The 26,363-nt window shown below is 43.7% G+C and overlaps 2 protein-coding genes and 2 long non-coding RNA genes across 13 annotated transcripts in view; 2 read left to right on the forward strand and 2 right to left on the reverse strand.

Annotated features, from left to right (window-relative positions):
- LOC121718258 (NACHT, LRR and PYD domains-containing protein 12-like) overlaps window positions 1–23,453 on the forward strand; it is a 28,460-nt gene extending 5,007 nt beyond the window's left edge. Inside the window, exons 6-12 of the mRNA XM_042103188.1 lie at window positions 39–1,641; window positions 3,081–3,254; window positions 4,719–4,892; window positions 6,006–6,179; window positions 6,629–6,802; window positions 12,530–12,576; window positions 22,714–23,453. Of these exons, the coding sequence (XP_041959122.1) occupies window positions 39–1,641; window positions 3,081–3,254; window positions 4,719–4,892; window positions 6,006–6,179; window positions 6,629–6,802; window positions 12,530–12,576; window positions 22,714–23,264 (2,897 nt within the window). The 3' untranslated portion in view covers window positions 23,265–23,453. The remainder of the gene's footprint in view (window positions 1–38; window positions 1,642–3,080; window positions 3,255–4,718; window positions 4,893–6,005; window positions 6,180–6,628; window positions 6,803–12,529; window positions 12,577–22,713) is intronic.
- Window positions 16,785–23,463, reverse strand: LOC121718420. Its single transcript, XR_006033939.1, has 3 exons — window positions 23,427–23,463; window positions 22,309–22,384; window positions 16,785–17,519 (listed from the first exon to the last, which is right to left on the reverse strand). It is a non-coding gene; the product is annotated as an uncharacterized LOC121718420 (long non-coding RNA).
- A 549-nt stretch (window positions 23,464–24,012) lies between these two features.
- LOC121718356 (microfibril-associated glycoprotein 4-like) overlaps window positions 24,013–26,363 on the reverse strand; it is a 14,153-nt gene continuing 11,802 nt past the window's right edge. For 2 of the 10 annotated variants that reach the window (XR_006033913.1, XR_006033911.1), the window contains 2 exons: window positions 24,536–24,609; window positions 24,023–24,322 (listed from right to left, as the gene is read on the reverse strand). Coding sequence is in view for 2 of the 10 variants with exons in the window: in XM_042103383.1 (XP_041959317.1) it covers window positions 24,026–24,325; window positions 24,546–24,609; window positions 24,715–24,798; window positions 26,329–26,357 (477 nt within the window). In the remaining 8 variants the exon portion in view is untranslated. Of the gene's footprint in view, window positions 24,326–24,535; window positions 24,610–24,714; window positions 24,900–24,976; window positions 25,074–26,328 lie in introns of all 10 variants that reach the window. The other 8 variants (XM_042103383.1, XR_006033916.1, XR_006033917.1 and 5 more) reach the window with 8 other exon arrangements.
- On the forward strand, window positions 25,370–26,322 carry LOC121718419. Its single transcript, XR_006033938.1, has 3 exons — window positions 25,370–25,696; window positions 25,827–25,973; window positions 26,134–26,322. It is a non-coding gene; the product is annotated as an uncharacterized LOC121718419 (long non-coding RNA).

The following is a 26,363-nucleotide window of genomic DNA, read 5'->3' on the forward strand; positions in this document are numbered from 1 at the left end:
CCATTCATTTTCTTCTCTTTACATTTCCACTCCAACAGAGGAAAAATCTTCATTCAAGCATCGCCTTCAGTCCATCTTAATAGATAAGTATTTCCTTGTACGTCAAGAGCTGGGAGACGAACAACTACAGGACATCTACACTGACCTTTGCATTGTAGAAGGACGCTCTGGAGGGGTCAACAGTGCACATGAAGTGTCAACAATTCACTTGAAACAAATTGAGACCAGAACATTATCTGGGACCATGAACTCAGTCAAGTTGTCAAACATATTCACTGACCACAACTATGCTGGTAAACCCGTCACAAAGGTCTTGACTTTGGGAATAGCCGGAGTAGGGAAAAGTGTTGCTGTGCAAAAGTTTGTCTTGGACTGGGCAGAGGACAGAGAGAACAAATATATAGAGCTTGTTTTTGTTCTTCCATTTCGAGAGCTGAACTTGTACAAAAAGGACTACAGTCTATTTGACCTTCTCCTTAAATTATACCCAGAACTTGAAGAGTTGAACGAAGCCATGGAATTGAAAAAGACAGTACTTTTTGTGTTGGATGGTTTGGATGAAAGCAGAATCCAGCTGGACTTCAATGACAAGGACAACAATGTCTGTGACCCAAAAGAAAAAGCATCAGTTGCCATGTTAACAACAAGTCTAATTACTGGTAAACTGGTGCCTTCTGCACTTATCTGGGTAACAACTAGACCAGCAGCAGCCAATAAGGACCTGTGTGACCTTTTCCACTTGGTGACAGAGATCCAAGGCTTCAATGAAGGCCACAGAGAGGAGTATTTTAGGAAGGTCCTTCCAGAGAAAGCTGAACAAATTATAGCCCGCATAAAATCAAAAAGAAGCCTCTACATTATGTGTCACATCCCAGTGTTCTGTCGGATCACAGCAGTGGTGCTTGGAGCGAAGGGAAAAGAGCAAAGAGCCTCTCACCAGGAAATGCCCAAAACACTGACTGAAATGTACGCACAATTCAGTGTCTTTCAGATCACCAGCATGACGAAATACCAAGAGGAGAAGATGAGCCCAGAGGAAAAAGGGCAGCTTCTTGTTAAGCTTGGGAAACTGGCATTCAAACATCTGGAGAAGGGCACCCTGATATTCTATGAGAAGGATCTGAAAAAGTGTGAGATTGATGTAAATATAGGAACATTGCAGGCTGGACTTTGTACAAAGATCTTCAAAGAAGAAAGTGCTATAAGTGGAGAGAGCATATTCAGCTTTGTGCACCTGAGTGTACAGGAATTCCTGGCAGCTCTTTACTTGCTCCACAGACATGCAATTGATAAGAAGAATCTCTTTATCAAGACTCCTTGGGAGAAGATTAGATGGTTGGTCATTAACTCAAGGTTTGACCTGTACAAGATGTCTTTGAAGAGGGCCTTACTAAGTGAAAATGGTCAATTTGATCTTTGTGTGCGCTTCCTTCTTGGACTGGCTCCAATGTTGGAGCCTGAAGTCCAGTTCCCCCTGAATGATGTTCTGCCACGTTTAGGTGCCAGACAACTGAGCATCAAGAAGATGGTTGAATACATCAAGAAAAAGATCAGTGAAAACATCCCACCAGAACGTATCATCAACCTCTTCCACTGTCTGAATGAACTTGGAGATGATTCACTGGTTGAGGAAATCAACAGGTAATCAACAAGATCAACTTTAACTTTAGAGCTACATTGTGTATTTCTTGGGTTAATTCTTGGGGGAAATTCTCCTGTGTATAGCGGTGAGATGGTATATTGCAACAGACTCCAGACCCCCCTCCCCCCCACCCCACACACACACACACATACACACACACACACACATACACACACACACACACACACTCCAAGCATGATTTAATACAGACTCCAGACGCCCCTCCATACATATACAGGCAACTCTCCCGGCCATAGATAAGTTAAATACTGCACTGTCCGTCGAGTTCTGCATATTAGGTGGCATGCGTAAACGTGGCCGCCATCTTGCTGGAGGCAACCAGAAACACCTGTTTGTCTATTGGTGCCCCCACCAAAATGGCGGCGCTATTAACGGACGTTCTGGAGCCCAGTGCGGTATCTAGCTTTCTAATATCTATGCTCCTGCCTGTATTATCAATGGCAGTTTCTACACTTACGATAATACTACGATTTGTTGGCAGAAGTAATTACACATGAATGAGCACACATTTTTGAAGGTAAGAATCAACGCAAGAATCAACGCAAGAAATTACACAATTTTTACCTTTACATAACATTTCTAAAATCTCTTTGCCGGTACATAACCTTATAAAGACACTTCTGCCATTGTCTGAGCGGCCCTTTATAGGTGATAGCAACTTCCTGTGTTCGGGTAGGAACACTACCTGACATTGGTATTGATATTGGCCCTTAATTTCACAATCTGTGCATCCCTATTCTTTACTGTTGACATAGCTTATTATCAATTTACAAAAGTTAGTGGCGGAATAGGAAGTAACTCTAGGAATCCCTGACCAATGGTTTTAAAGTTTAAAGACAAAGTCTATCCCCATTACAATACTACAATGGGAAACATTTCCCAATGGAGAGTGCCCAGACCCTCTTCACAAAATGAATGGTCTGGTGATGGCACACTAGATTATAAAACTTGTGATGTTTTTAACCAGTCCTCCCAATCCAATGCATAGAGCATTACACAACAGTCAGTGAAATCAATGCTACATTTAAAATTGTGTCCAAATGATTACCAACTTCAAAATAGAGAAGAAAAATGAAAATCATGCAAAGAGCTAGAGATGCATAATCCAATGCATAGATCATTACACAACAGCCAGTAGTATGCAAGCAGTGCATCCAGTAGTTACCACTTTCACATGAGGAGGTTCATGCTTACAGAGGTAATTGTGTGACCAGGGTAGGATTACTGTAAATCTGTAATCCTAATCTAAATTCATTCTAACAAATAGCATCTTTATTGAGGTGTAGGATGTTCAGAATTGATTTTAAAATTCTGTTAATCACTTTTAAATCATTGTTTGGTCAAGACATAACCCTGACATAATCCCTGACTCTGATTTGAAGAATATTCAGAAATATGGATCTCTTATGTTACACAGATACATGAGCTCAGCAGGCGAGGAGAAGGAACTCACTCCAGCCCAATGTTCAGCTCTGACTTATTTGCTACTGATGTCAGCTGAAGAGCTGGAGCTTGATCTGAGGAAATACCAGAGGTCAGAGGAAGGGCTCCACAGAATGCTCCCTGCAGTCAATGTCTCTAGGAGGGTTTGGTAAGTGAATTATTTGTCTTAGATTGATTACCTTGAGCAGAAATGTTTTGACACACCGGGGGCCCTAATTTAAAAAAAAAGGGCAAAGCACAAAGCAAAGTCTAACTAAAGCCAATGTAATAGGAAAATCAATTTGCAAATGTAATGCCATGGGCAAAACCCTGACCACCAATTGATGAGCCAGCTCAATGCTCACACATGTCATTTGATAGCTATAGCAGAGACTTTCTAATGAGGAGACACAGCACTCAAAAAATCCTCCATAGAAATGCATAGGCTTAGTTTGTAACGCCAATATGGCAGTTGTCTATGCATATCACACCCCTTCCGCGGCAAAACGTCGACATGTGAATACATTGAGCCAATCATGTGCTGTGTTGTGAATACGTTGAGCCAATAATGTGGTGTGTTGTGAAGACATCGTGCCAATCATGTGTTGTGATCTCGCAGCTGGAGCAAGATTGGTGTCGTGAAGCCTTGCGCACGCGCATTTCTGCTGAATAGGGTGCCCGATGAGTGCCCAAAAATCGTTGCTATATGGCCGCCGAGTGGAGGGACTTGCCTATAAGGACTTTGGTTATAGTTCCTGCATGAGAATATTGCTTTTCGATAGACATTTTGAATTCAGCACTTCGCCAGCAAGCAGTACTTTTTGGGCAGTTGTGGGAAGTTTGTTTGCTAACATAACATAAACTGGCTTGCAGACACCTTGCAAATAACCTCAGACTTATTTTCTGGTTACAATAACTAGGTCATTGAAATATACTGTGTCTATTTCTCGATAAATTCTACAAAATCTAAGCCAGAAAAAGCCAAACAAATAACATTAATATCTGAGCATGGCAGTCTATGGAGTTCACCATTCGTTGATGTGGTGAGCGACGCATACAGGAGAGGCAGAACTTATATGAATGCCTAAATGAAAGAGTTGACTGGCCTACAGCATACCCTGTCTGAAAACATGAGATTCAGCATGATCTCTCATATGGGAAACTTATTAAGATAAGACCAAAAGGTCCATGCTGGGATAGCATAGAGTAGCTTGAAAAGTTGTGGGTTCAATTCCACCGCTGTGGAAGTAGGAGTTGAGTAAGGCACTTAACCTCACGTCACGTCACTCTGGAGAGAATGCCCCTTGTAATAGAATCACTTTGGATAAAAGTGTCTGCTAAATAAATGTAAATCCACGTGGTGGCCTTATCCAGGGTCAGGAATCAAACTGAGGTGTGAATGACATCAATCAATTGTAGTATGGGCATGGGGGTAGACCATTGATAATCATCACAGACAAGGGGGAGAGATTTTGAGTTTGTTTCACATGCTTCGTTATTGATTTTTACTGGAATGAAGATTAAATGTTACATCAACCAAAGAAACACCCTTTCCCTTCCAACAGCCTTATATTTTTATTTTATTTATTTTATTTTATATCTTACCCCTACATCATTTGTATTTGTTAAACAGGCTAAATCAGTGTCACCTCTCTAAAGCCAGCTGTGAAATGATGGCATCAGTGCTGCAGAGGACACCTTCCCATCTGAGAGAACTGGACATGAGTGACAATGACCTGCAGGATGAAGGAGTGGAGCTGCTCTGTGTGGGACTAAGTGATCCACAATGCAAGCTGGAGACACTGAGGTCAGTGTCCTTCAAGTATGCTTTCCTCTTCACTCTGAAATATCACCCCTCAGTCAGATCTGATCAAGCCCTACTGCCCTACAAAGTTCAGCACAGCCCACACCCAGTGAATCAGTCCAATTACAGTCCATAAACTCTTCAGAAATTATTTGGGTCTGTCTATTTGCCTCTATTGCTTTTTTTGTCTCATCAGGTGTCAATATACTGTATACAGTTGTGTCATCTTTTATTCATAACAGTGTGTAAGCAGTTAATAAAGGGAGAGGTTAAAACTTAAATCTCCATGTTAAACTGTGCAGTTTGTATAAAAGGTTTGATCCATTTAGAATTGACAATGAGTTCCTGTGCCCAGATCATGAATATTGTTGTAATGTGTGTTTATACTTTATATATCTCTAATATATCTGCACACTGTCTTTTTTCCTCCCAATGTGATTTAATTAGTACAACGTTTCGACCACTCAGGTCTTCATCATGTACATCAAACAGAGCAGATGATGGGTTTTGAATTCAGAAAGATTAATAAACACTGGCACATAATCGAATCTGACCGCAGATTTGGAATGCCTGCAACTGGACATACCAGTCACATAATATCCCTGATTGCAACTATAGGTGTGGTAAATGTGCACAATGTAGTTTTATTACCAAATGTAAAACATACACACCTGACACCTCTGCACAGCAGGAAAACACCTCAAGATTTAATGTGTCATGACTCATAACCTCCAATTCCACCTTTGTAGTGTTTATTTAAGTTAATTAAGTGTCCATGTTGGTAGAGCATGTAGACCCCTGTGGACACGGATTAGTGAATACCGCAGCAACATCAGATGTGGGGATGAGATAAATCCGGTGACAGCTCATTTTAAAAATGTGGGCCTAGTATCAGCTCCCCCTTGTTACATGGGCATTGAAAAGGTAGAGAATCCTGAGTGGTTAATTCTACAACACAAAACATATTACATACAGGGCCTCATCACTCTGGCTCCATTTGGTTTGTATGAGTTTAATATTCAACCTTTTTTTTATAAAACTACTTTTGCAGACACTTCCTCTTTGCAATGTGTGATGAGGTATCAACTGTGTTCATCAGCTGTGATTTCTAAACAGGCTTAAACGCTGCAAGCTCTCCAAAATGAGCTGTAAAGTGATGGCATCAGTGCTGGAGAGGACACCTTCCCATCTGAGAGAACTGGACATGAGTGACAATGACCTGCAGGATGAAGGAGTGAAGCTGCTCTGTGTGGGACTAAGAGATCCACAATGCAAACTGGAGATACTGAGGTCAGTTATAAGGAATGTAAAGTATTATATTACTTTTCCCCTTTGTGCATGATGAAATGCCAGTGACATCTGAATATGACTGTATGACGCTGAGACATGTAACTATGCCTTTGTAAAGTCAAGCCATGTTTCTTCCAATATTGTTAGTGATTTATCTGTACGTCTATTCAGTATTATGTGGGTATACAGTAGATTGTTTTCAAAATAAATGTGTGGGTTTTTTCAAGTTATCTGATCACCCAGAAGGGCTTCTTGTCCTCTGCCCTCAAATCAAATACTTTTGCCTGCATAAAGCTAAATGTCTGATTATTATTAGTTAAGTATGTTTTCCTAAATATGTTTTAATGGGATTTTCAGTCATAATTACTGAATGAATTTGCTAGTGCATGGCGTACCTTTTAATGCTTTTCCCTTCTCTAATAATGAGGAAAGATGATCTTTTGTTTCAGACTGTCTGGTTGTCTGATCACCCAGAAGGGCTGTGCTTTCTTGTCCTCTGCCCTCAAATCACACTCCTCCTACCTGAAACAGCTTGATCTGAGCTACAATCACCCAGGAGACTCAGGTGTCAGAAAGCTCACAGAGAGACTGGATGATCCCAACTGTAAACTAGAGACTTTCAGGTGAGTGCTGGGTGTTTATGTTCTGATATTCTCATGTTTCCACATGGTCTCCTCCCACATATTAAACTGGGCATGTCATGACCCTTTAAGTACTGCAGGTAAAAGTCCCCCAGTTCACACATATGAGGCTCCTGAATAGTTCACACTTCTATAGATCTAAAATTCATAACACCACACCATACTGTATACGCAGGCAACAGATCGTTAAGACAGATTGCACAGTTACTCAGTGTGACGCAGTGACACAGTGACAGTGAATGAGTTCTATTCAGTTCTTTGAACAATTTGTAGGTAAATAATGAAATACATAAATATCTTGGATACATGAGTAACATCCTCAGCACACAGAGCAATAAAACAAACTTAAATACTAAAATGAGCATCAGTTCATATGTCTAGCCCCCAGTACTCACCGGTGTCACCCAATCAGACTAGCGGTGACCAAAGAATATTTTGCCAGAGATTTATGGCTCCCGTTGACTCCCATTCATCACAAAAAATTATATTTTGAAAATGTGCTCAAACTAATGATGGTGAATTTTGACAGCAACCATTTCACTTCAATAACAAAAAGTAGATTTTTGTAGGAGATATACAGCAAGGCATATACAACAGAAATCCAGTGGAGCAATGTGGAGAAATTTTATGAAAACTGTCATGTCCTAAGACATGTCCTGAAAAAACCACAATTTAAATCGACCAGATGGATTATAAGAATAATTGTTAAGGAAATTAGCCTGGCTAGCGCCACCACTTCTCAATGAGACGTGGTCTGGGAACCAAACGTTCATTTTCTCGTATTTGAAAAAAATGCTCAGATCCGTTTATTGGGTGCCACGGATGTCTATCAAATGCGTCTGTGCATAGCTCATCATCGTCTTGCTTTTCCCCCTGTTCTGTGATTGGTTCCCTATCTCAGGCGAAAATTTGCTCCATGGTCTCCAGGCTGCCTTAGCAGCGTGAATCAAATTGCGCGCAAGGCAGCATGGGAACACCCAGGCTATAAGGAAATACTTTCGCCCTTGTTTGTGCCTCTAATCCTATTATATGGGTGACGTCACAGACATTTTGCACATTCTTTATGCTCTAAACACAGGCACATTAGGATTTTAGACATTCAATATTTTATGGCCACCAGATGGCGCCATTGTACTAAAAAAGTCCCGAAGTGCAGTAAAATGGCACCATCTGGTGGCCATTTTACATGAGAAATGTTTCAGCGCCCCATAGTGCCACTTCAAACAATAATTCTGTCTATAAGGTGTCCATTAAAAATGGTCTATACTTGGCGTTCCCTATGTGTGCCCTTCCATTGGAAAGGGGTGCCAATATGGAGTGCCCTCTATGCTGCCCCCACATCACAGTGTTCCAAAGCAGGGACGGACTGGGACAAAAAATCAGCCCTGGCATATTTGGCCCAAGCGGCCCTCAAATCGTTCAGGCACACCTAATTAACTACACAATCCTTGCATTACCCTTAAATATACATATTTTTCAACTAAGTGTCGTGGAGCACTGAAAGTGGACAAATGACTGATCAGAGGTAGCCATGGAGCACATGATCTCTTATGTTGCGCTATTTGTTATTGTGATCACAGCAGTGGGCGACGGCCTTATGTTATCAGTCACAATTAATAAGTCATCATAACCATCATCATCATCAGCATGGCATGTCACACATACCTGCTCCATCACCACTGAGTTAATGTTATCATGTAGGCCTAGCCTCAACTGGGCTACACTCTCCACCAGCTGCTGCTGCTCACTGTCCCTCTGCTCTGTATGCTTGCTTACATCAAATTCAACAAACTTCAGCTTGTTGCTGACATAGGCTAGCCTACTTGCAATATTGTATATTTTTGAAGCGTCTACAGTGGTGTTATTTTTGCACAATCAGCACTACCAGCACCTGCCACAATTCCAACGTGTAGGTAGGCTACTTCCTAGTAGTCCTACCCTGTTCCAAAATGTGTCATTTGCAGTTCAGAATGCAGTGAAGTGCAGTCCTGTGTATTGCACTACATGTGAGAAAGCGTAAGGAAGTGCCAATGAAGGTGCTCCTCTTGTAGATAAAATGTGATGCAGTGATGTGAAGGGTCCCTAATTGCATCAATTTTGGATGAAAGCTATGAAAGGATGAAAACTATTTCATCTTACTTGATACCAGGGGCACAAAGGCTCACAGTGCCCTGAAGCTCAAGCCTCTGCATGTAGTCACTACTATGTTCTCCACCCACCATATCTGAATAGGACCCCTCAGTCAAATAACTTGGCTTATGTTATGTGATATGTCTTAATAGGGCCCCTCAGTCAAATAACATGGCTTATGTTATGTGAAATGTCTTAATTGGGCCCCTCAATTATACACCATGGGCTATGCTATTCACCCCTGATATCTGAATGGAGTCCCTCAGTCAAATAACACAGTTCATGCTGTGATGTGATAATCATGTATAATAATCATGCTTTGTAATTGGCAACTTTTTTCACAGAAAGATTAAATCTGTTGATGGTTATCTGACTCAGATGACTGCGGTATCTGACTCAGATACCGCACTCCTACAACCTCTAGGGACTGCTGGAACATCTTTTTCAGCATTCACGCCTCTCTCCGAGAGTGAAGTATCTAGACTCCTGACATGCAGCCGTCCTACCACATGCTCGCAGGACCCTATACCTACGAGCCTACTCCAGTCCATCAGCCCTACCATCGCTCCAGCTATCACACATGTGATCAATGCCTCGCTAACCTCCGGCACATTTCCAACAGCGTTCAAAATGGCCCGCGTAACACCGCTACTTAAGAAAGCTTCTCTCAACCCTGCTCAAGTCGAGAACTACCGCCCTGTCTCACTCCTGCCTTTCCTATCCAAAGGCATTGAACGAGCAGTCTCCAAACAGGTCTCTGACTTCCTTTCACAGAACAACCTTCTGGATCCAAGTCAGTCTGGGTTCAAAAGCGGGCACTCTACCGAAACGGCTCTGTTGTCTGTAACAGAAGCCTTAAAAGAAGCCAGGGCGACCGCTCGGTCATCAGTACTCATTCTGCTTGACTTATCGGCTGCCTTTGACACGGTTAATCACCGCATCCTTCTCTCTATACTCGCTAACATGGGAATCTCCGGTTCTGCTCTCTCCTGGTTTGAATCCTACCTCACAGGACGCTCGTTTAACGTATCATGGCTTGGTCAGCTATCTGCACCTCACCATCTCACTACAGGGGTCCCCCAGGTCTCAGTGCTGGGCCCCCTTCTCTTTGCTATCTACACCACCTCCTTGGGACAGATTATCCGTTCGCATGGCTTCTCATACCACTGCTATGCAGATGACACACAGCTCTATCTGTCCTTTCCACCTGATGACCCCTTGGTTTCAGCACGGATCTCGGATTGCCTCTCAGACATAGCTACATGGATGAAGGCACACCACCTCCAGCTGAACCTCTCAAAGACTGAACTGCTGGTCCTCCCAGCTAAACCTACCATACATCACAAAATCAACATCAAATTTGAATCCCTGTCTGTTTCACCTACCAGGACTGCAAAAAATCTAGGAGTTGTTATCGACAACCAACTAAACTTCTCAGATCATGTTGCCTCAGTCGCCCGGTCATGCCGTTTCGCACTCTACAACATACGGAAAATCAGGACTTACTTTACTCAAGATGCTACCCAACTTCTGGTTCAGGCAATAGTCATATCACGACTCGACTACTGCAATGCCCTCCTGACAGGTCTCCCAGCCTGAGCAGTGAAACCACTTCAGATGATCCAGAACGCGGCGGCGCGCCTGGTCTACAACCAACCCAAAAGGGCACATGTTATCCCGCTGCTCATCCAGCTACACTGGCTACCTATGGCGGCCTGCATCAAATTCAAGGCTCTAACGCTTGCCTACAAAGTAGTCTCCGGTTCTGCTCCCACCTACTTGAATGCCCTCATACAGACATACGCTACCTCCAGACCGCTGCGCTCCTCAGACGAACGACGTCTAGCTCTACCACCGGTACGCTCAAGCCAATCCAAACTTTTCTCATCTGTTGTTCCTCGTTGGTGGAACACACTGCCAGCTCCTACAAGGGCAGAGACATCCTTCTCCATTTTCAGAAAACTCCTGAAGACCCAGCTCTTTAGAGAACATCTCCTCTCATAGCAACACTTACAACAAGTCTTACTGATCCTAGCACTCACCAGTCGTCTCAAACTAACAAGTAACTGTTAAAAACAGCACTCACTGATGCACTTATTCTTACTGTACTCTAATGTTTTTTAAATTGTCCTAAAATTGTTGAGAACTGCTCTAAAACTTAAACTGTTTACTATGTTGTTAGTCGCTTTGGCTAAAAATTGTCAGCCAAATGTAATGTAATGTAATGTAATGTAATGTTATGTCATATTTGTAAATCTCAATCTGTCCATTTCATTCCACAAAACTGCCAGAAATCCTCATTTAAGGGGTTATTTTTCAAATGTTCTACCTCCCTATAGCTGAGTTAAGAACTTTCTGAGGTTGACTGGGCCCTTTTCATGTCTCTGCCCATGGGCCCAGTTGCTCATACTCCATCCATACATCATAGCTTTTTGCTTGGGGTTGGGGCCCCATGTCGTGAGATATGTGCCTTTTTTGTTTGTATGCCCCTGCTCTTCAAAAAGCCTGAGTCCACCACTCAAGAGAATAATCTGCAGAGAAAAACACACGAAAGGCCAATCTTCTTCAAAAGCAGTAATCAGAAGTGTAACACAAAAATAGCTCAGACAAAAAATCCTCTGGCAGAACAGAACACAAGCAGAGGCACAGTCAGAAACATTCAAGTAGAGGTCAAAACCAGACAGGGATACACAGGCAAACTCATGCCTCGTGACTGTTCCTGCCTGCATGACTAAGAGCAGTAATTAGAATCAAGTTGATTGACATGTCGAGCTGGGAAACAGGTGGGAACCAGGAGCAGACAGGGGAAGGGCGGAGACTCAGACTAACAGCAGTTGTACACTACAGCTTCTGTAGAGGGGGACAAATAGACAAAAGACTTACAAACAGAGTCTGACACACACTACACATTATTACACCAACTGGTTCAGCTCACCCGACCACATGTCCTGTCCAGTCCTGCGTCCTTCCAGCAGGAACACTCACACTGCAGGACCACCTGCTAACCTGTCAGGGGAAACTGGGTATATGATCTGTGTTTGGGTCACAGCCCTGCCTAGGGTCAGGAGCAACAACAGAAGAGAGAGCCTGCACCGTGGGCAAAGACACAGTGAAAGTAGACCCCGAAGCCATTTGTTTTGAGAATAATGGCTGGATGATGAAGTCATTGGCTGGCTAGCCGGCTCAGCCAAAACCTAAATGGCTACTTCAGCCGCCAAACTTTTCATGGCTACTAATGGCTTAAGCTGCCACTTCATGTACAGATGTCTGTTATATTGATATACTAGATCTCAATATGTCCAAGCAATGCATGGCTTACACTATATATTTCTACAAAATGCAATACAATGTAATAATAAAGCGCCGGCATTAATGTGTGCTTCACCTCACTGTGTGTTCACTATGTGCTGAGTGTGTTTCAATGCAGAGACCAAATTTCCCTCACTGGATCAAAAGAGTATATATACTTATACTTATTCTGCTTGATATACAGACTCTGAAGTATATTACTGTCTCAGTTCACATACTAAACTCAGTTTTGTGTCAAAACTGTTTTTTCTTCCCTTCCTTTCCCTTAAGGTATGACTATGGAGGAGAGTTCAGGATTAAACCAGGACCCAGAAAATGTGAGTGATTTTACTTCTCCTGAAAAAGAGCCGTACACATGATTTACATGGAAGCATTAATGTGTGTGTGTGTGTGTGTGTGTGTGTGTGTGTGTGTGTGTGTGTGTGTGTGTGTGTGTGTGTGTGTGTGACTCACTCTCTCTGGGCCTTTTCCAAAACGTATCCCTACCCACTCCCCCTTGGTTACAGAGTGCAATCTGGTGGGAAGCACCCTCACTGGATGGTTTAGAACACTCTACCACTTGACAGTCATTGATTTCAGATGATGGCCCTTAATATGGCAGACCATCCATGTGAACGCACAAATGAAGTGCAAGTGGCTAGGGAGAGGGAGAAGTAATTTAGTAGTTTCAGAAAGGCCCTGTCTCTCTCTAACACATAAACACATGCACACACACACACACACACACATGCATGCACACACACACACACACACACACACACACATACATTTCTCCTGAACAATCCTTTCCTTAATTGATACAGTGTCTGACTGTACTGAACTTGTTGGAGGAAAGTTGGAGTGTTGTGAGTGTGGAATGAAGGGGAAAGATCAGAGCAGCACAACACAAGACTGAGGGACTAAACGTAGAAAGAAAAAGTCACTGTGATCCAGTTTCAGACTCTGATAGCAACCTTAGTGAATGTTAAACACACATGTGTACATATGGAATGGAGGGGAGAGATGTAGAGCAGTGGACTAGTGATGACAACCTTGGTGAAGTATTGAATGGCATTCCCTGCTGCTTTACAGGTGTGGTGCCATGATGGCGTCTGTTTAGACTCTTAGGTGCTGGGCAGTAATATTCTGGTGCTAACATGGCTACTACACCATCTTGTTTGTTCTTGCACTATAGCCAATGCTTTGTCTGATTTGAACATTTTGAACTGATTTGTTTGCGCTGTAAAGAATAGTCAAAAAAAGGAAGGAATATCCGGACACAAGCTCCTCTTCTTTTTGTTTATTGTTTGATTTGTGCTGTAAAGGAAATTTAGAAAATTCCACTGTGGGTTAAAACATCATGTTACAGTAGCCAGACATCAGAGAGATGGCAGAGACAGGAGGAAGGAGAACTTGTACAGCATGACACATGAGAGGCCCCTGGCAGCCTATAGGCTTGTAGCAGCATAACTAAGGGATGGCCTCAGGGTCCTGGAGTCATGCAGGTCATGGAGTGATGGCAGATCACAGCCAATCATCCTCTCAATACAACAAAAGAGATAGATAGATAGTTAGAGTCTTTGTTGTCCCATAGGAATAATAATTTCCACACATTTTCTTTCATGTCCATAACACATGTATCCCATCCACCCCTGTGACATATCTCATCCACACAGCATATAAAAAACATGTAACACATATATCCCATCCACCATGTGACATATCTCATCCACACATCATTACCCATCCTCATTCAGCACAAAAAGACACATCACATTAAGACACCCACATAGACACATCCAGTGTGAGAACTACAAGCAACTGAGGTGGTGGTGGCAGTATTACAGCTTGTTCAGCAATGTGATGGCTGTGGGGACAAAACTTTTTTTGAAAATGGCTTTAGTCCAGTTCAGTGCTCTGTATCTGCGGCCGGATGGAAGTAGTGTGAAGAATTGATTCAGGGGATGGTCTGTGTCAGCTGCTATTGTATGTGCTAGGCATGTGATGGCTGTGTCATTCATGTCTGATAGGCTGGGTGTGGGGACACTGATTATCTTGGAGGCAATATGTGTGATTTTAGTGAGTTTGTTTTTGCAGGTGGTGGTTGGCATTGTGTAAAAACAGGGTGAGCAGTTCAGCAGCAGTTCAGGGTTGGACGATGCTTTTGTAGAGTAGGAGCAGGAGGTGGGGGGCAACAGAGAGGGCTTACACATGAATTAGCCTACACACGATCCACAACATAATTAAGTAACAAAGAGCATATGCTCAAACATAAAATAAATTAAAAGAGGATACATCTGAAACTTTTCAAGTGCAGCGCAAAAGTCGCTCAGCAGAGAGAGAGAGAGAGAGAGAGAGAGAGAGAGAGAGAATGTGTGAGTAGTCCTATATGTGTAGCAATAATATCAAATACTTACCCATATTAATGCGACAAGTGGGCTTGCATCTTGGCACAAAGCTCTCTGAAGTTTGACGCAATGGAAGACAGTTTAAGCCTCAAATCCTTCTCAACAGCATCCAGTCTTTGCCGATGTTTAGTTTTAACAGCTGCCATAGCAGAGAAACCAGCCTCGCAGAGATAAGTTGTGCCGAAGGGCATCAAAACTCTCAAGGCTTGCTTTGCCAAGACTGTGTATGATGTCAGTGACTCGGTCCAAAAATCCACAAGTGGCTTTCGTTTGAACTGCAACTGCAGTGCTCCATCAGATGACAGCTCGATCAGCTGCTCCTGCTCGTGAAATGACAGCTGTGGGACGGGCAGGGAAACTTCAAATGGATTGCTAATCCAAGCGGGAGATGTGTCCATAGGTGGGAAGTGTTTCCGTAGCTGCTCGGCGAGTTGGTTGAGGTGTTCAATCATGAGACTTTTCACATGCTCACCCAGGTCCACGTCATTTTCCCCCAAGAACTCGTGACGCGTAGGGAAACACAGGTGTGTGTTCCCAATCACACAACTCGCCCAGAACCGTAGCTTCTTCATCATGGCCTCAATCCTGTCTTGTGTGTTGAACACAGTTACACTGACTCCCTTCAGACTTAGATTGAGTTCATTCAGAGCTGAGAAGATGTCCGCTAGATAGGCAAGCCTTTTCAGAAAATCTTCGTCATGCATACTGAAGGCCAAATGAAACAGATTCTCCTCAAAAAACTGCTGCAATTCGTGCCGGTGTTCAAAGAGCCTTGTTAGCACTTTGCCGGGCGACAGCCAACACACCTCTGTGTGCAGCAGCAGTGATTTGTGTTCGCTGCCCATCTCATTACATAACAGTGTGAATATTCTTGAATTTAGTGGACGAGCTTTAATGAAGTTCACCAGTTTGACTGCGTTGTTCAGCACTGCAAGTACAGTAGATCCGCTGGCATGTTTTTGGCTGCGAGGGCCTCTCTGTGAATACTGCAGTGCAACCAGCTGATGGATGGACAGACTCTCCTAATATGGGCTATAAGCCCTGTGTGTTTCTCCGTCATTGATTTTACACCCGTCTGTGCACATTCCCACACAGCGCTCCCAGTCCATCCCATTGGTCCTCATAAAAACGTCAATTAAATCGAAGATTTTCTGTCCTGTTGTTCGGGTAGCAAGGGGCCGACAGAACAAAAAATCTTCTTGTACCGTTTCCTTCAAAAAGGTAACGGACATACAAAAGAAGATTGGCCAGATTTGCAACATCTGTAGACTGTGGCATCAATGCGGCGCGACACAGTGTTATTGGACACAGGAATCATGTCCAACTTATTTGCCTTTCTCTCCAATCATACACTCCACCATCTCTTTGGCCACTGGCAAACACACGTCTTCGGCAATTGTGTGCGGCAGCCCCTTTCTCCCTACTCTGTAACTGAGCAGATATGAAGCCCGTAATGCGTCTTTCATAGACCCGACGCATGAATGAAACTGCATTTGTTTTTGGCTTTTCTGCAACTCCTCCAACTTTGCTTTAAAAAAAGTAAGGGGCTTTTGACTTAAATTGCCATGTTTCGTGTGCAGGTGATGACAGAGATAAGACGGCTTCAGACAGCTGTTTGCTAGAACCTCACTGCACACCACGCACTGAGGCTGCGGGCAATCTGTATCGCCGATCCAAGTGAAGCCCAGACCCAGATAATCATCATATTTCCTTCTTTTTCCCCCGTCTGGTGTTCACCCTCATCACCTCTTTCTTGCCATCTCCTTCCCTCCTCGTCGGTTTCCTCCGGCGCATCGTCAGACTCCTGCTCATTTTCTTTCTCTATTTTCTCCGTCTGTTGCCTCCAAATCCTCACTCTCTCTTGGTCCCTCTCCTCCTTCGTGACTAACAACTTTATCATAAGACGTCCCGCTTGACAGTTTCCCTGATTTCAGCCAGTTAAGCATATTTATATATAATATATAAGGAATGAATGAAACGAGTTGGCGCGCATATAGCCTAGCTAGCCTGCAGTACGTAGAAGAAGAGCAGTGTGTAGAAAAGGACTGTCTTCAGCAGCTGTCTTCTTCTTCTTCTACGTTTCTATCAAAAACTGATAAATTATAGTTTTTTGATTTAAAATAAAAGGGATTAAAATCCCACTTAAAAAAACAGCACTGTAATTGTGTAATATTACACCAGACCGCCATTACATTTTTCATCTTGCGCACCCCCTGGTGGCAGCTTGCGTACATGAAAGAAATAAGGCAGCACATGTGGGCAGTAAAGGGAAGGAACTGTTCAGTCACTGACCATTTAGGATTCTGACAGCTTGTGGAAAAAACTGTCTCTGAATGGTGTGGTGTGTGTGCTAATGCTCCGGTAGCGCTTACCAGAGGGAAGCAGAGAGAAGAGGGAGTGAGCTGGGTGGCTGGCATCCTTGATGATGGACTCAGCCCTCCTCTGACAGCGTCTGGAGTAGATCGTTTTAAGTTGACAGAGGTCTATGGTGGTATAATAGTGCCATATCTCGCAAGCTCAATAAAACATCCTCACGAGCAAATAATATTGATGCACACGTGTAGACACAGCAGTGAGTGAAGAAAAAACAGCTGTGAGTGCACAAAACAACCACTAGGGGGCCATACGCTCTCCAAGATGAGTTCTGCTCGCTCTCTTGACGGACAGCTTTGCTCGCCTGGGTTGGGGGAGGGAACCAAGGGAGGCCCTGGCCCTCTTGTCATCTTGGTCATTTTTCAACGTGAAGTCCCGCCCACTTGGTTACTGTCTGTTGCTAAACTTCTACAAATTAGTTATGTGCAGCATTACCCACCCCTCTGTTGTTTCTGTTTGCTGCTTACTGTGTGTATGTGTGTGTGTGTGTGTGTGTCTGTCTGTCTGTCTGTCTGTGTGTGTGTGTGTGTGTGTACATGCACATCTGCACTTTTATGACTATGTTTGTCTGTGAGTGTGTGATTTCCTATTTGTGTGTCCGTCTGTTTGTGTTAGTGTGTGTGTGTGTGTGTGTGTGTGTGTGTGTTCCCGTTGTTCCTGCTCACTGTGTTTGTTTCTTGAGTAGATTGTTTGAAGTTGGCAGAGGTCTATGGTGGTATAACTTGTGACAGCTGAGTGCTGCACGTCTTGAGCACACAAGATGGGATGCCATCAGGGCCGGCAGCGTTGTGAAGTTTAACATGTTTAAAAGTTTTGCTGTCCTCAGCCTCTGACAAGATGTCTCCTCCTACTGGAAGTGCACCTTCGTCCACCGGGTTAGAGTCGCAAGACTCAAAACGAGCACAGAATTTATTTAGCTCATACGGAACCGAGGCGGGGGTGTCCGTTAGAGCTGGTGTGGCTTTATAGTCCGTGATCGCCTGCAGTCCCTTCCACAGGCGACGGGGGTCACAGTCGCTGAAGTCATTCTCCAACTTATTCCCATACTGTTTTGTAGCCACTTTTATTGCCCTACTTAGCGTGTACCTTGAGTTGTTATATCTTATTGAGTTGTTGGAAATAAATGCCGCGGTCCTCTCCCTCAGGCTCAGGCGAACAGCGTTGTTTACCCAGGGCTTCTGGTTGGGAAAGGACCGGACGATATGGGAAGGCAGACACAAGTCCATGCAGGACCTGATGTAGTCCGTCACCGAGTCGGCGTACTTGTCCAGCTCCGCAGAGGAGTCTTTGAACACAGACCAGTCAGTTGTGTCCAAGCAGTCCTGAAGTTCAGACTCGTGTTCTGCAGACCAGCATTGAACTTCTCTCACTGCTGTTTGCTCATGCTTTAGCTTCGGTTTGTAGGCCGGCAGCAGGAGCACCGACAAATGGTCCAATTTACCAAAGTGTGGGTGTGGTACAGACCTGTGTGAGCCTTTCAGTGGGAGATAGCAGTGGTCAAGGGTCCGATCGCCCCTGGTGGGACAGGTGACGTGCTGGTGGTACTTGGGAAGGACTGTTTTCAGGTTGCAGTGATTGAAGTCACCCGGGGATTGCTTCCTGGTGCTGACTCTCTTGTTTCCAGATGGCAACATACAGTTCATCAAGTGCAGCTGCAGCAGGGGCGTCTGGTGGAATGTAAACAGCTGTGAGCAGTACAGAAGGAAACTCTCTCAGCAGGTAAAACGGACGGCATTTAATAGTCAGATACTCCAAAACTGGGGTACTTGACTGTGAGATCGTTTCCACGTTCGTGCACCAAGACTTGTTCATAAAAAAACAGACACCACCTCCTTTTGTTTTGCCTGTAGTCTCAGTGTTAGGATCTGAACGGTGCACAGAGAACCCGTCAGGTTGTATGGCTCTGTCCGGAGTGTTTGGGCTGAGTCAGGTCTCGGTGGAACAGAGTACACTGCACTCTCACAAGACCCTGCATGAGCCGATGCGACAGTGGAGCTCATCCAGTTTGTTTTCCGTGGACTGCAGATTAGCCAGCAGTAAGGTAGGGATGGGAGGCCGGGTTGGACGCCGTCGCCATCTGGCCAAGACGCAGCCTCGTCTCCCCCTCCTCCGCCTATGAGTGGACCTGTTGACCAATCCGCTTGTGGAGTTACAAACAATATCCACAGGTAATCTGTTAAATTAATATTGATCGTTACACTGATGTCCAGGAGGGTCATATGGTCATAGACAATACGACAGTTATTTATCTAAGGAACGAGACCGAAAAACAACAAAAGTGCACAAAGTAGGGTGTGTGTGTGTGTGTGTGTGTGTGTGTGTGTGTGTGTGTGTATGTGTGTGTGTGTGTGTGTATGCACATATGCATTTTAATGGCTGTGTTTCTGTTTGTTTGTGTGTGCTGTATGTGTGTGTGTCTGTGTGTGTGTCTGTGTGTGTGTGTGCGCATCTATACTTTTATGGTGCATTTGAGCATGTGTTTTTTCCTGTCTGTGTGTGTGTGTGTGCGTGTGTGTTTACTGAATGTGTGTGTGTGCTTTCTTTGTGTTGAATGTGTTTGCTGCTTACTCTGTGTGTGTGTGTGTGTGTGCGTGTGTGCGTGTGTTTGTCTATCTGTCTGTGTTTGTGTGTGTGTGGGTGTGTGTGTGTGTGTGTGTGTGTGTGTGTGTATAATATATACAGTTATAATATTTGTCCGTTTCCCGGTTTCGTTTGTGTGTTGGTGACCTAGCCTATATACAGTACAACATCCACATGCAATATCTTTACAACAACGCTTAATAATGACCTATTCATTTGGACAACTTTATACAGCCCTATAAAGGCTAAAGTTACCTTTAGTTTTGTCCAAATTTACGGTTGTTTATGGCTTTAAACATCGTGTTAGCATTAACATCAGCCTATAATAATTTTTCCAGCTGTAACGCTAATGTTTTGACAAGCACCACAATTTTGCCTACCTTGCCCATCTGAAATTACTCCTTTGCTGCCTCCATCCTTTCGTTGTTTTCAAAAACGTTTTATATCCATGATGGCCTTGAAGTTTTGAGTTAGTGAATTAGCTTAAATCAGTTTATTGTGCACTGATAACCAGCAACCATAGATGGTAAAAGAAAGTAGCAAGCCTACAATTTCTGTAATTGCTGTGTCCGTGTGTTGTTATTCTCTCTCCTGCTCAAACAAAAGTTGTGCGTGCATTAAGTTGATTTTGATAACGTGCTTACAAACTTTACTTTACAGAAAATAATATTATTGTATTGTATGCAGTTAATGGGATACTGTGCAGTTAGGAAGTTATAGTAGGTCAACTTGGTGTGAAGAAATGTATAGAGGAACATTTGTGATGGTAAACACAGTGCATACGGCTGCACCTGCTTGGGCATAATGTAGCGTGTGCACAAAGCACAACCTTGCTGAAAAAAACAGCCTGACCAGCTAAAGGTGGTTTGCTGGTTGACCAGCTTGTTAACCAGCTTGTTTGACCACCCTATGATGGTTGACCTGCTAGACCAGCAAAACTCTTGCGAAAACATACCTTCAGCTGGTTTTCCCAGCTTATGATGGTAATTCAGCTGGTTTTGCTTGTCGTACCACCTCAAGCTGGTCATTTTAGCTGGTGTTGCTGGTCTATAGTGCTGGTTTAACTGGCCATGCCAGCTTATGTTGGTCATTCAGGTTGGCACCAGCTGTATCCCACAAGACAGGCTGGTCACACCAGCATGACCAGCTTCCTCAGATGGTGACGCCAGCATATCCAGCTGGTGGCCCAACCAGCTACACCATCAAAGACCAGCAAGAGCTGGAAGAAAACCAGCAAAGACCAGCTAAAACCAGCTACCAGCATAAGCTGGTTTCTAGCTGTTTTTTTTCAGCAGGGAATACACTTTGCTCCTCTCATATACACGGACACAGCAGTTCCCATTTCTGCAAATCATACATAATTACAAGGACAAATACAAATACGAGGATTTGTTGTGGTGGGTGTCCGTTAAGATGTGGGAAAATAAGCATAAATGTAGCATATACGCCATTTCCATGAGTCATGGATGTGTTGACATAAATGAGGAAATATTAGAGGACTTAAGGAGACGTGATGTTGAACTGCATATGCCGATGCCCTTTAATCCAAATTCCCAAGCAGCAGCAGGGAGAGGAGAGCTTATCTGACAGAAGAACATTGCAAAAATATCACTATTCATTCATAGTGATTCAGTTAGAGTGAGCCCAAAACATCGGAAAGTATGTCTTTTATGTATGACATTTCTGTATTTACATTTTGTCAAAAAGAAAAATCAATAGGAAACTGCTCCTAACTGAACAGTCCTTGCTGTGAACAGCTACTGGCTGCGACAAATCCGCCATCATAATAACAATGGGCACCTGTTGTTAAAGGGAATGTGAGATGGCGCTTTGATTAGTTTATTGCACGTTACGCCCAAACTACACCCATGAGTAATGTAGCTACTTCAGACCAACCCATTTTAGATTTGCGGCGGGCGCAACAGTCATTATCCCGCTGGTAAAATAGCAACAGCGCGTAAGATCCGCCCACAAAGCTATTTGCGCTTTGCGCAAAGATACTTCCGTTTCAGACCATTAAAATAGAGGCCTTAGTTTATATACAAATATTTACATAAGTCAGTAAGTGGGAAGCAACAAAAGATAAAATAAAGTGTCATGTGTGTCAGCAAAATGTATTTGTAGTGCATAAAGAAAAGGCAATCGGGAATCGCTGCAGCCAGCCCTCCACAGCGTCGGGCCAGAGCAGAACCGAGAGCGTCAGTGAGGCAGGACACCGGCTGTATTCCGATTAACACGGAGCCACGCCCCCTCATTAGCCAGCGGAACTCCCCCTGCAGGTCAATAGACAAGATGGGCCTATTCTAAACAGCAACATGCCTAGTGCTCAAGAGCAGAGGGAGGAAGAGGTGTAACGCTTCACGGGACGGCAATGCCAGGCTTCACAGTGTGTGTGTGAGTGTGTGAGTGTGTGTGAGTGTGTGTGTGTGTGTGTGTGTGTGTGTGTGTGTGTGTGTGAGTGGGTGTACGTGTGTGTGTGTGTGTGTGTGTGTGTGTCCATATGTCTGTCCTGCATCATCTCTCCCTTTGTTTTCCCTCCTCCCCTTACATTTTTTTACATGTCTGTGTGTGTGTGTGTGTGTGTGTGTGTGTGTGAGTGTGTGTATGTGTGTGTGTGTGTGTTTGTTGTTTCTTTGTGTGTGTATGTGTGTGTGTGTGTGTGTGTGTGTGTGTGTGAGTGTGTGTGTGGTGTACATGGAGTGGGTGCACGTGTGTGTGTGTGTGTGTGTGTGTGTGTGTGTGTGTGTCCATATGTCTGTCCTGCATCATCCCTCCCTTTATTTCCCTCCTCCCCTTACTTTTCTGTTTGTGTATGTTCTTTGTGTGTGTGTGTGTGTGTGTGTGTGAGAGAGAGAGAGTTGGTTGTACGTGTCTGTGTGTGTGTGTGTGTGTGTGTGTGTGTGTGTCCATATGTCTGTCCTGCATCATCCCTCCCTTTATTTCCCTCCTCCCCTTACATTTTTGTACATGTGTGTGTGTGTGTGTTTGTGTGTGTGTGTGTGTGTGTGTGTGTGAGAGAGAGAGAGTGTAAGAGTGTGTGTTATAAACATGTCCTTTCCTACCCCATGTTCTGATGAGGATGTTCTCTCCTCTCTCCTCTCCTCTTGTGTGCAGATGCCTGTGAGCTCACACTGGACCCAAACACAGCATGCAGAACTCTCTCCCTCTCTGAGGGGAACAGAAAGGTGACATGTGGGAGTGAGCAGCCGTATCCTGACCACCCAGAGAGATTTGACTCCTACCCTCAGGTGCTGTGTAGAGAGGCTCTGTCTGGACGCTGCTACTGGGAGGCTGAGTGGAGTGGTCATGTTTATATAGCAGTGGCCTATAAAAGCATGGAGAGGAAGGGGAGGCTGGGAGAGAGGAAGGGGAGGCTGGGGGAGAGCTGCGTGTTTGGACGTAATGCCAAGTCCTGGAGACTGCAGTGCTTTAGTAACAGTTACTCTGTCTGGCACAATTATAAGGAGACTGCCATACCTGCCCCCTCCTCCCGCTCCAGCAGAGTAGGAGTGTACCTGGACTGGTCAGCAGGCACTCTGTCCTTCTACAGCGTCTACTCTAACACACTCACCCACCTGCACACGTTCCACTCCACATTCACTGAGCCCCTCTATCCTGGGTTTAGGGTGTATAACTCCTCAGTGTCCCTCTGCCAGATCACATGACCTCCTAATCCCGCAGGAGAGGAGAGCCACACACCCACTGTTCATGTGCGTGTGTGTGTGTGTGTGTGTGTCTGTTTCCATATGTCTGTCCTGCATCATCCCTCCCTTTATTAGATGATAGATAGATAGATACTTTATTGATCCCCAAGGGAAAATTCAAACCCTCCTCCCCTTACATTGTTGTACGTGTGTGTGTGTGTGTGTGTGTGTGTGTGTGTGTGTGTGTGTCTGTCTCTGTCTGTGTGTGTGTGTGTGTGTGTGTGTGTGTGTCTGTCTCTGTCTGTGTGTGTGTGTGTGTGTGTGTGTGTCCATATGTCTGTCCTGCATCATTCCTCCCTTTGTTTTCCCTCCTCCCTTTACATTGTTGGACATGTGTGTGTGTGTGTTTGTCTGTCTCTGTCTGGTTCTCTGTGTGTGTGTGTGTGTGTGTTGGGGATTCTGAGTGTGTGTGTGTGTGTTGGGGATTCTGAGTGTGTGTGTGTGTGTGCGTGTGTGTTGGGGATTCTGTGTGTGTGTGTGTGTGTGTGTGTGTGTGTGTGTTGGGGATTCTGGGGATGAGGGCAAAAACAGAAAAGGCATGTTCACCAAAGACAGCATGCGCATGCTAGACCTAATACAGTGCATACAGTGCAAAAATGTCCAGCATTCCCAGCATGCATCATGTTCAGACAGATCAGTGCAGTGGTGCATGAAGTCGAATGAGCCAACATTTTGGGAAATTAGCTTATACATACCCTTCTCGTCTCTGTGTATGCAGTAACTCAGTCAATGGTGAATAAGCCAATTTCCCAAAATGTTGGCGTGTTCCTTTGAGTCAGATGAACCAGATACCTTGTTTCACTCACCGTCCACCTGCCTTCGTCATGGACATGGTTGTTGCCACAGTCCATGTCGCAGTACACCTGCACAGGTACGCTGTGTCCAGAGGAGTAGATGGTGTACACACCGCTGAGGGTGTGGCCGCACCGGACGTTGCTGAAAATGTCCTCACAGTTGGCTGGCAGTTCTGTCTCATAGTTGACCACCAGGGACAGCACTAGAGCGAGGAACCAGGAAATCTGGTGACCAGAGAAAGAGAAATCTCAGGTTGTTTACTGTAGACCTTATTTAGTCAAGACATTTAACATGTCATGCACTTTCAGTATGCTATTTTGTAGGTACATAAAAAGTAATCATCTGTTTTGTTTTTTTGGAATTGTGTATCTTGTATCTTGACCCTAGTCAGAAACTGAATGCTGGAAAAGTATTTAAAGTGAGATGGTGCAAATAACCTGCCTTTAGAATAACAGCTTTGAATCTTTGGGACAAAATCACATGGCCTGACCACCACGGTGTTGTGAGATTCCTGTGGAGATGAGGAAAAGATATGAATACTAGGACAGTATGAAAATGAAAGCCTGTGAATAAATTATCTATAAATGTACAGGGTCTCCTGAGCATTTTTAAATACCTACTATCTGGCTTACAACTCTGTCTCTTACTTGGGAAGACCTTCTTTTTCTTGACCTCTTCTGAAGGCCCAGCTCTCTGTCGTCTGAAATATTCCATGTCATATGTGAATTTAAACTTGTGCACTTGTTTTGATGCAGAGCATTGTGGCATCTTGAAATGCTACATACCTGCGTAATCTGTAAACTTTACAAAATTACGAGATTTCGTTGTCAGTTCAACTGTATTTAATAATTAAATTATAACATTAGCAGAAAGCTAACATGTGTCAGAGCATGTGCCGTGTGAGGTTTGTCTCAGTCAATGTGAGAGACTTCAGATCCTTGCAAATAATAGGACAGTGTGTGTGTGGCTATGAACCTCACAGACAAAAGGCAGAGGAATGCTTTCTGAGCACAGGAATTTATTTATCAGATTTCGTGTTGTTTTTTTATCAGAAATGCCAGTGCCAGAAGCCAACTGGAAATGTGTGTGTTAGTTATTATGACAAACACCTGTTTTACCACTGTTTTATAACCTTGCATGTAAATTAAGTGTTTGGTTCCAAAACGCTATATCTACCATTTTTTACATTCTGTTTTTCTAGTAATTTCAGTAGAATTGTAATTGGGTACTGTTATTTGATTTATCTATACTCAATCAAAAAAACACTGCATTAAACAATTAAATAGCCTGACTTTTTAATGTTTTATAAAATGGAAATATAGTGTTTTGGAACCAAACACTTCAAGTGATTATTTCAGAAAGCTGTGAGTGATAGGTTAATGTAGTATAACTTTTTTTTTTTTTTTTTTCATTTTAAGAAAAAGTTGAATATTGGGGAGGACCATGGGCCTTTCCATAAACATCATGGATTGAAGAACAATTTAAATATAACCATAAACACAAACAAACGTGATTTATAAAACCAATATTTGGAATATTAGGCATTTAAATTCAGCAAAACAGTAGCATCCACGAGTATCACAACCAGTTTGTCACGGGTACTTTCCCTATGTTCTATCTTGAATTTCCCCTTGAGGATCAATAAAGTATCTATCTATCTATCTATCTATCTATCTATCTATCTATCTATCTATCTATCTATCTATGTGTAGCCTACACACCATAAAGCCAAGATAGCACCCAAATAGTTCTGATATGACTGTCAAGACTGAATGGTGGAGGGTAGGAAGTAAGATAATGAATTTAAATGGGCCAATCTACTGCCCCCGCTGCATGGGATGAGGGCCGACGCTTCCCACGGGGAGAGGAACTCAGGTCAGGTATGTTATTCTCTATCTCAGGTTGCAGAACTCAGGTCAGGTATGTTATTCTCTATCTCAGGTGGCAGAACTCAGGTCAGGTATGTTATTCTTTATCTCAGGTTGCAGAACTCAGGTCAGGTATGTTATTCTCTATCTCAGGTTGCAGAACTCAGGTCAGGTATGTTATTCTCTATCTCAGGTTGCATGCAACAGATTTGATCCCTTAAGTTTCACATGGAAAGTCTTTATGAGAATTTCAGAATATTCCAGCTGCCTTTATTAATTCTATGTTTTCAACTGTGTTTTAACTGTTGATGGGTTCGTTTGCCATATAACATGTTTGTCTTGTTTATGAAATATGTACTTACAGCATGCCATGTTGATGATGCTCCATCATTCACAA

Source organism: Alosa sapidissima, chromosome 9, assembly GCF_018492685.1.
Source record: "Alosa sapidissima isolate fAloSap1 chromosome 9, fAloSap1.pri, whole genome shotgun sequence".
NCBI lineage: Eukaryota > Metazoa > Chordata > Actinopteri > Clupeiformes > Clupeidae > Alosa > Alosa sapidissima.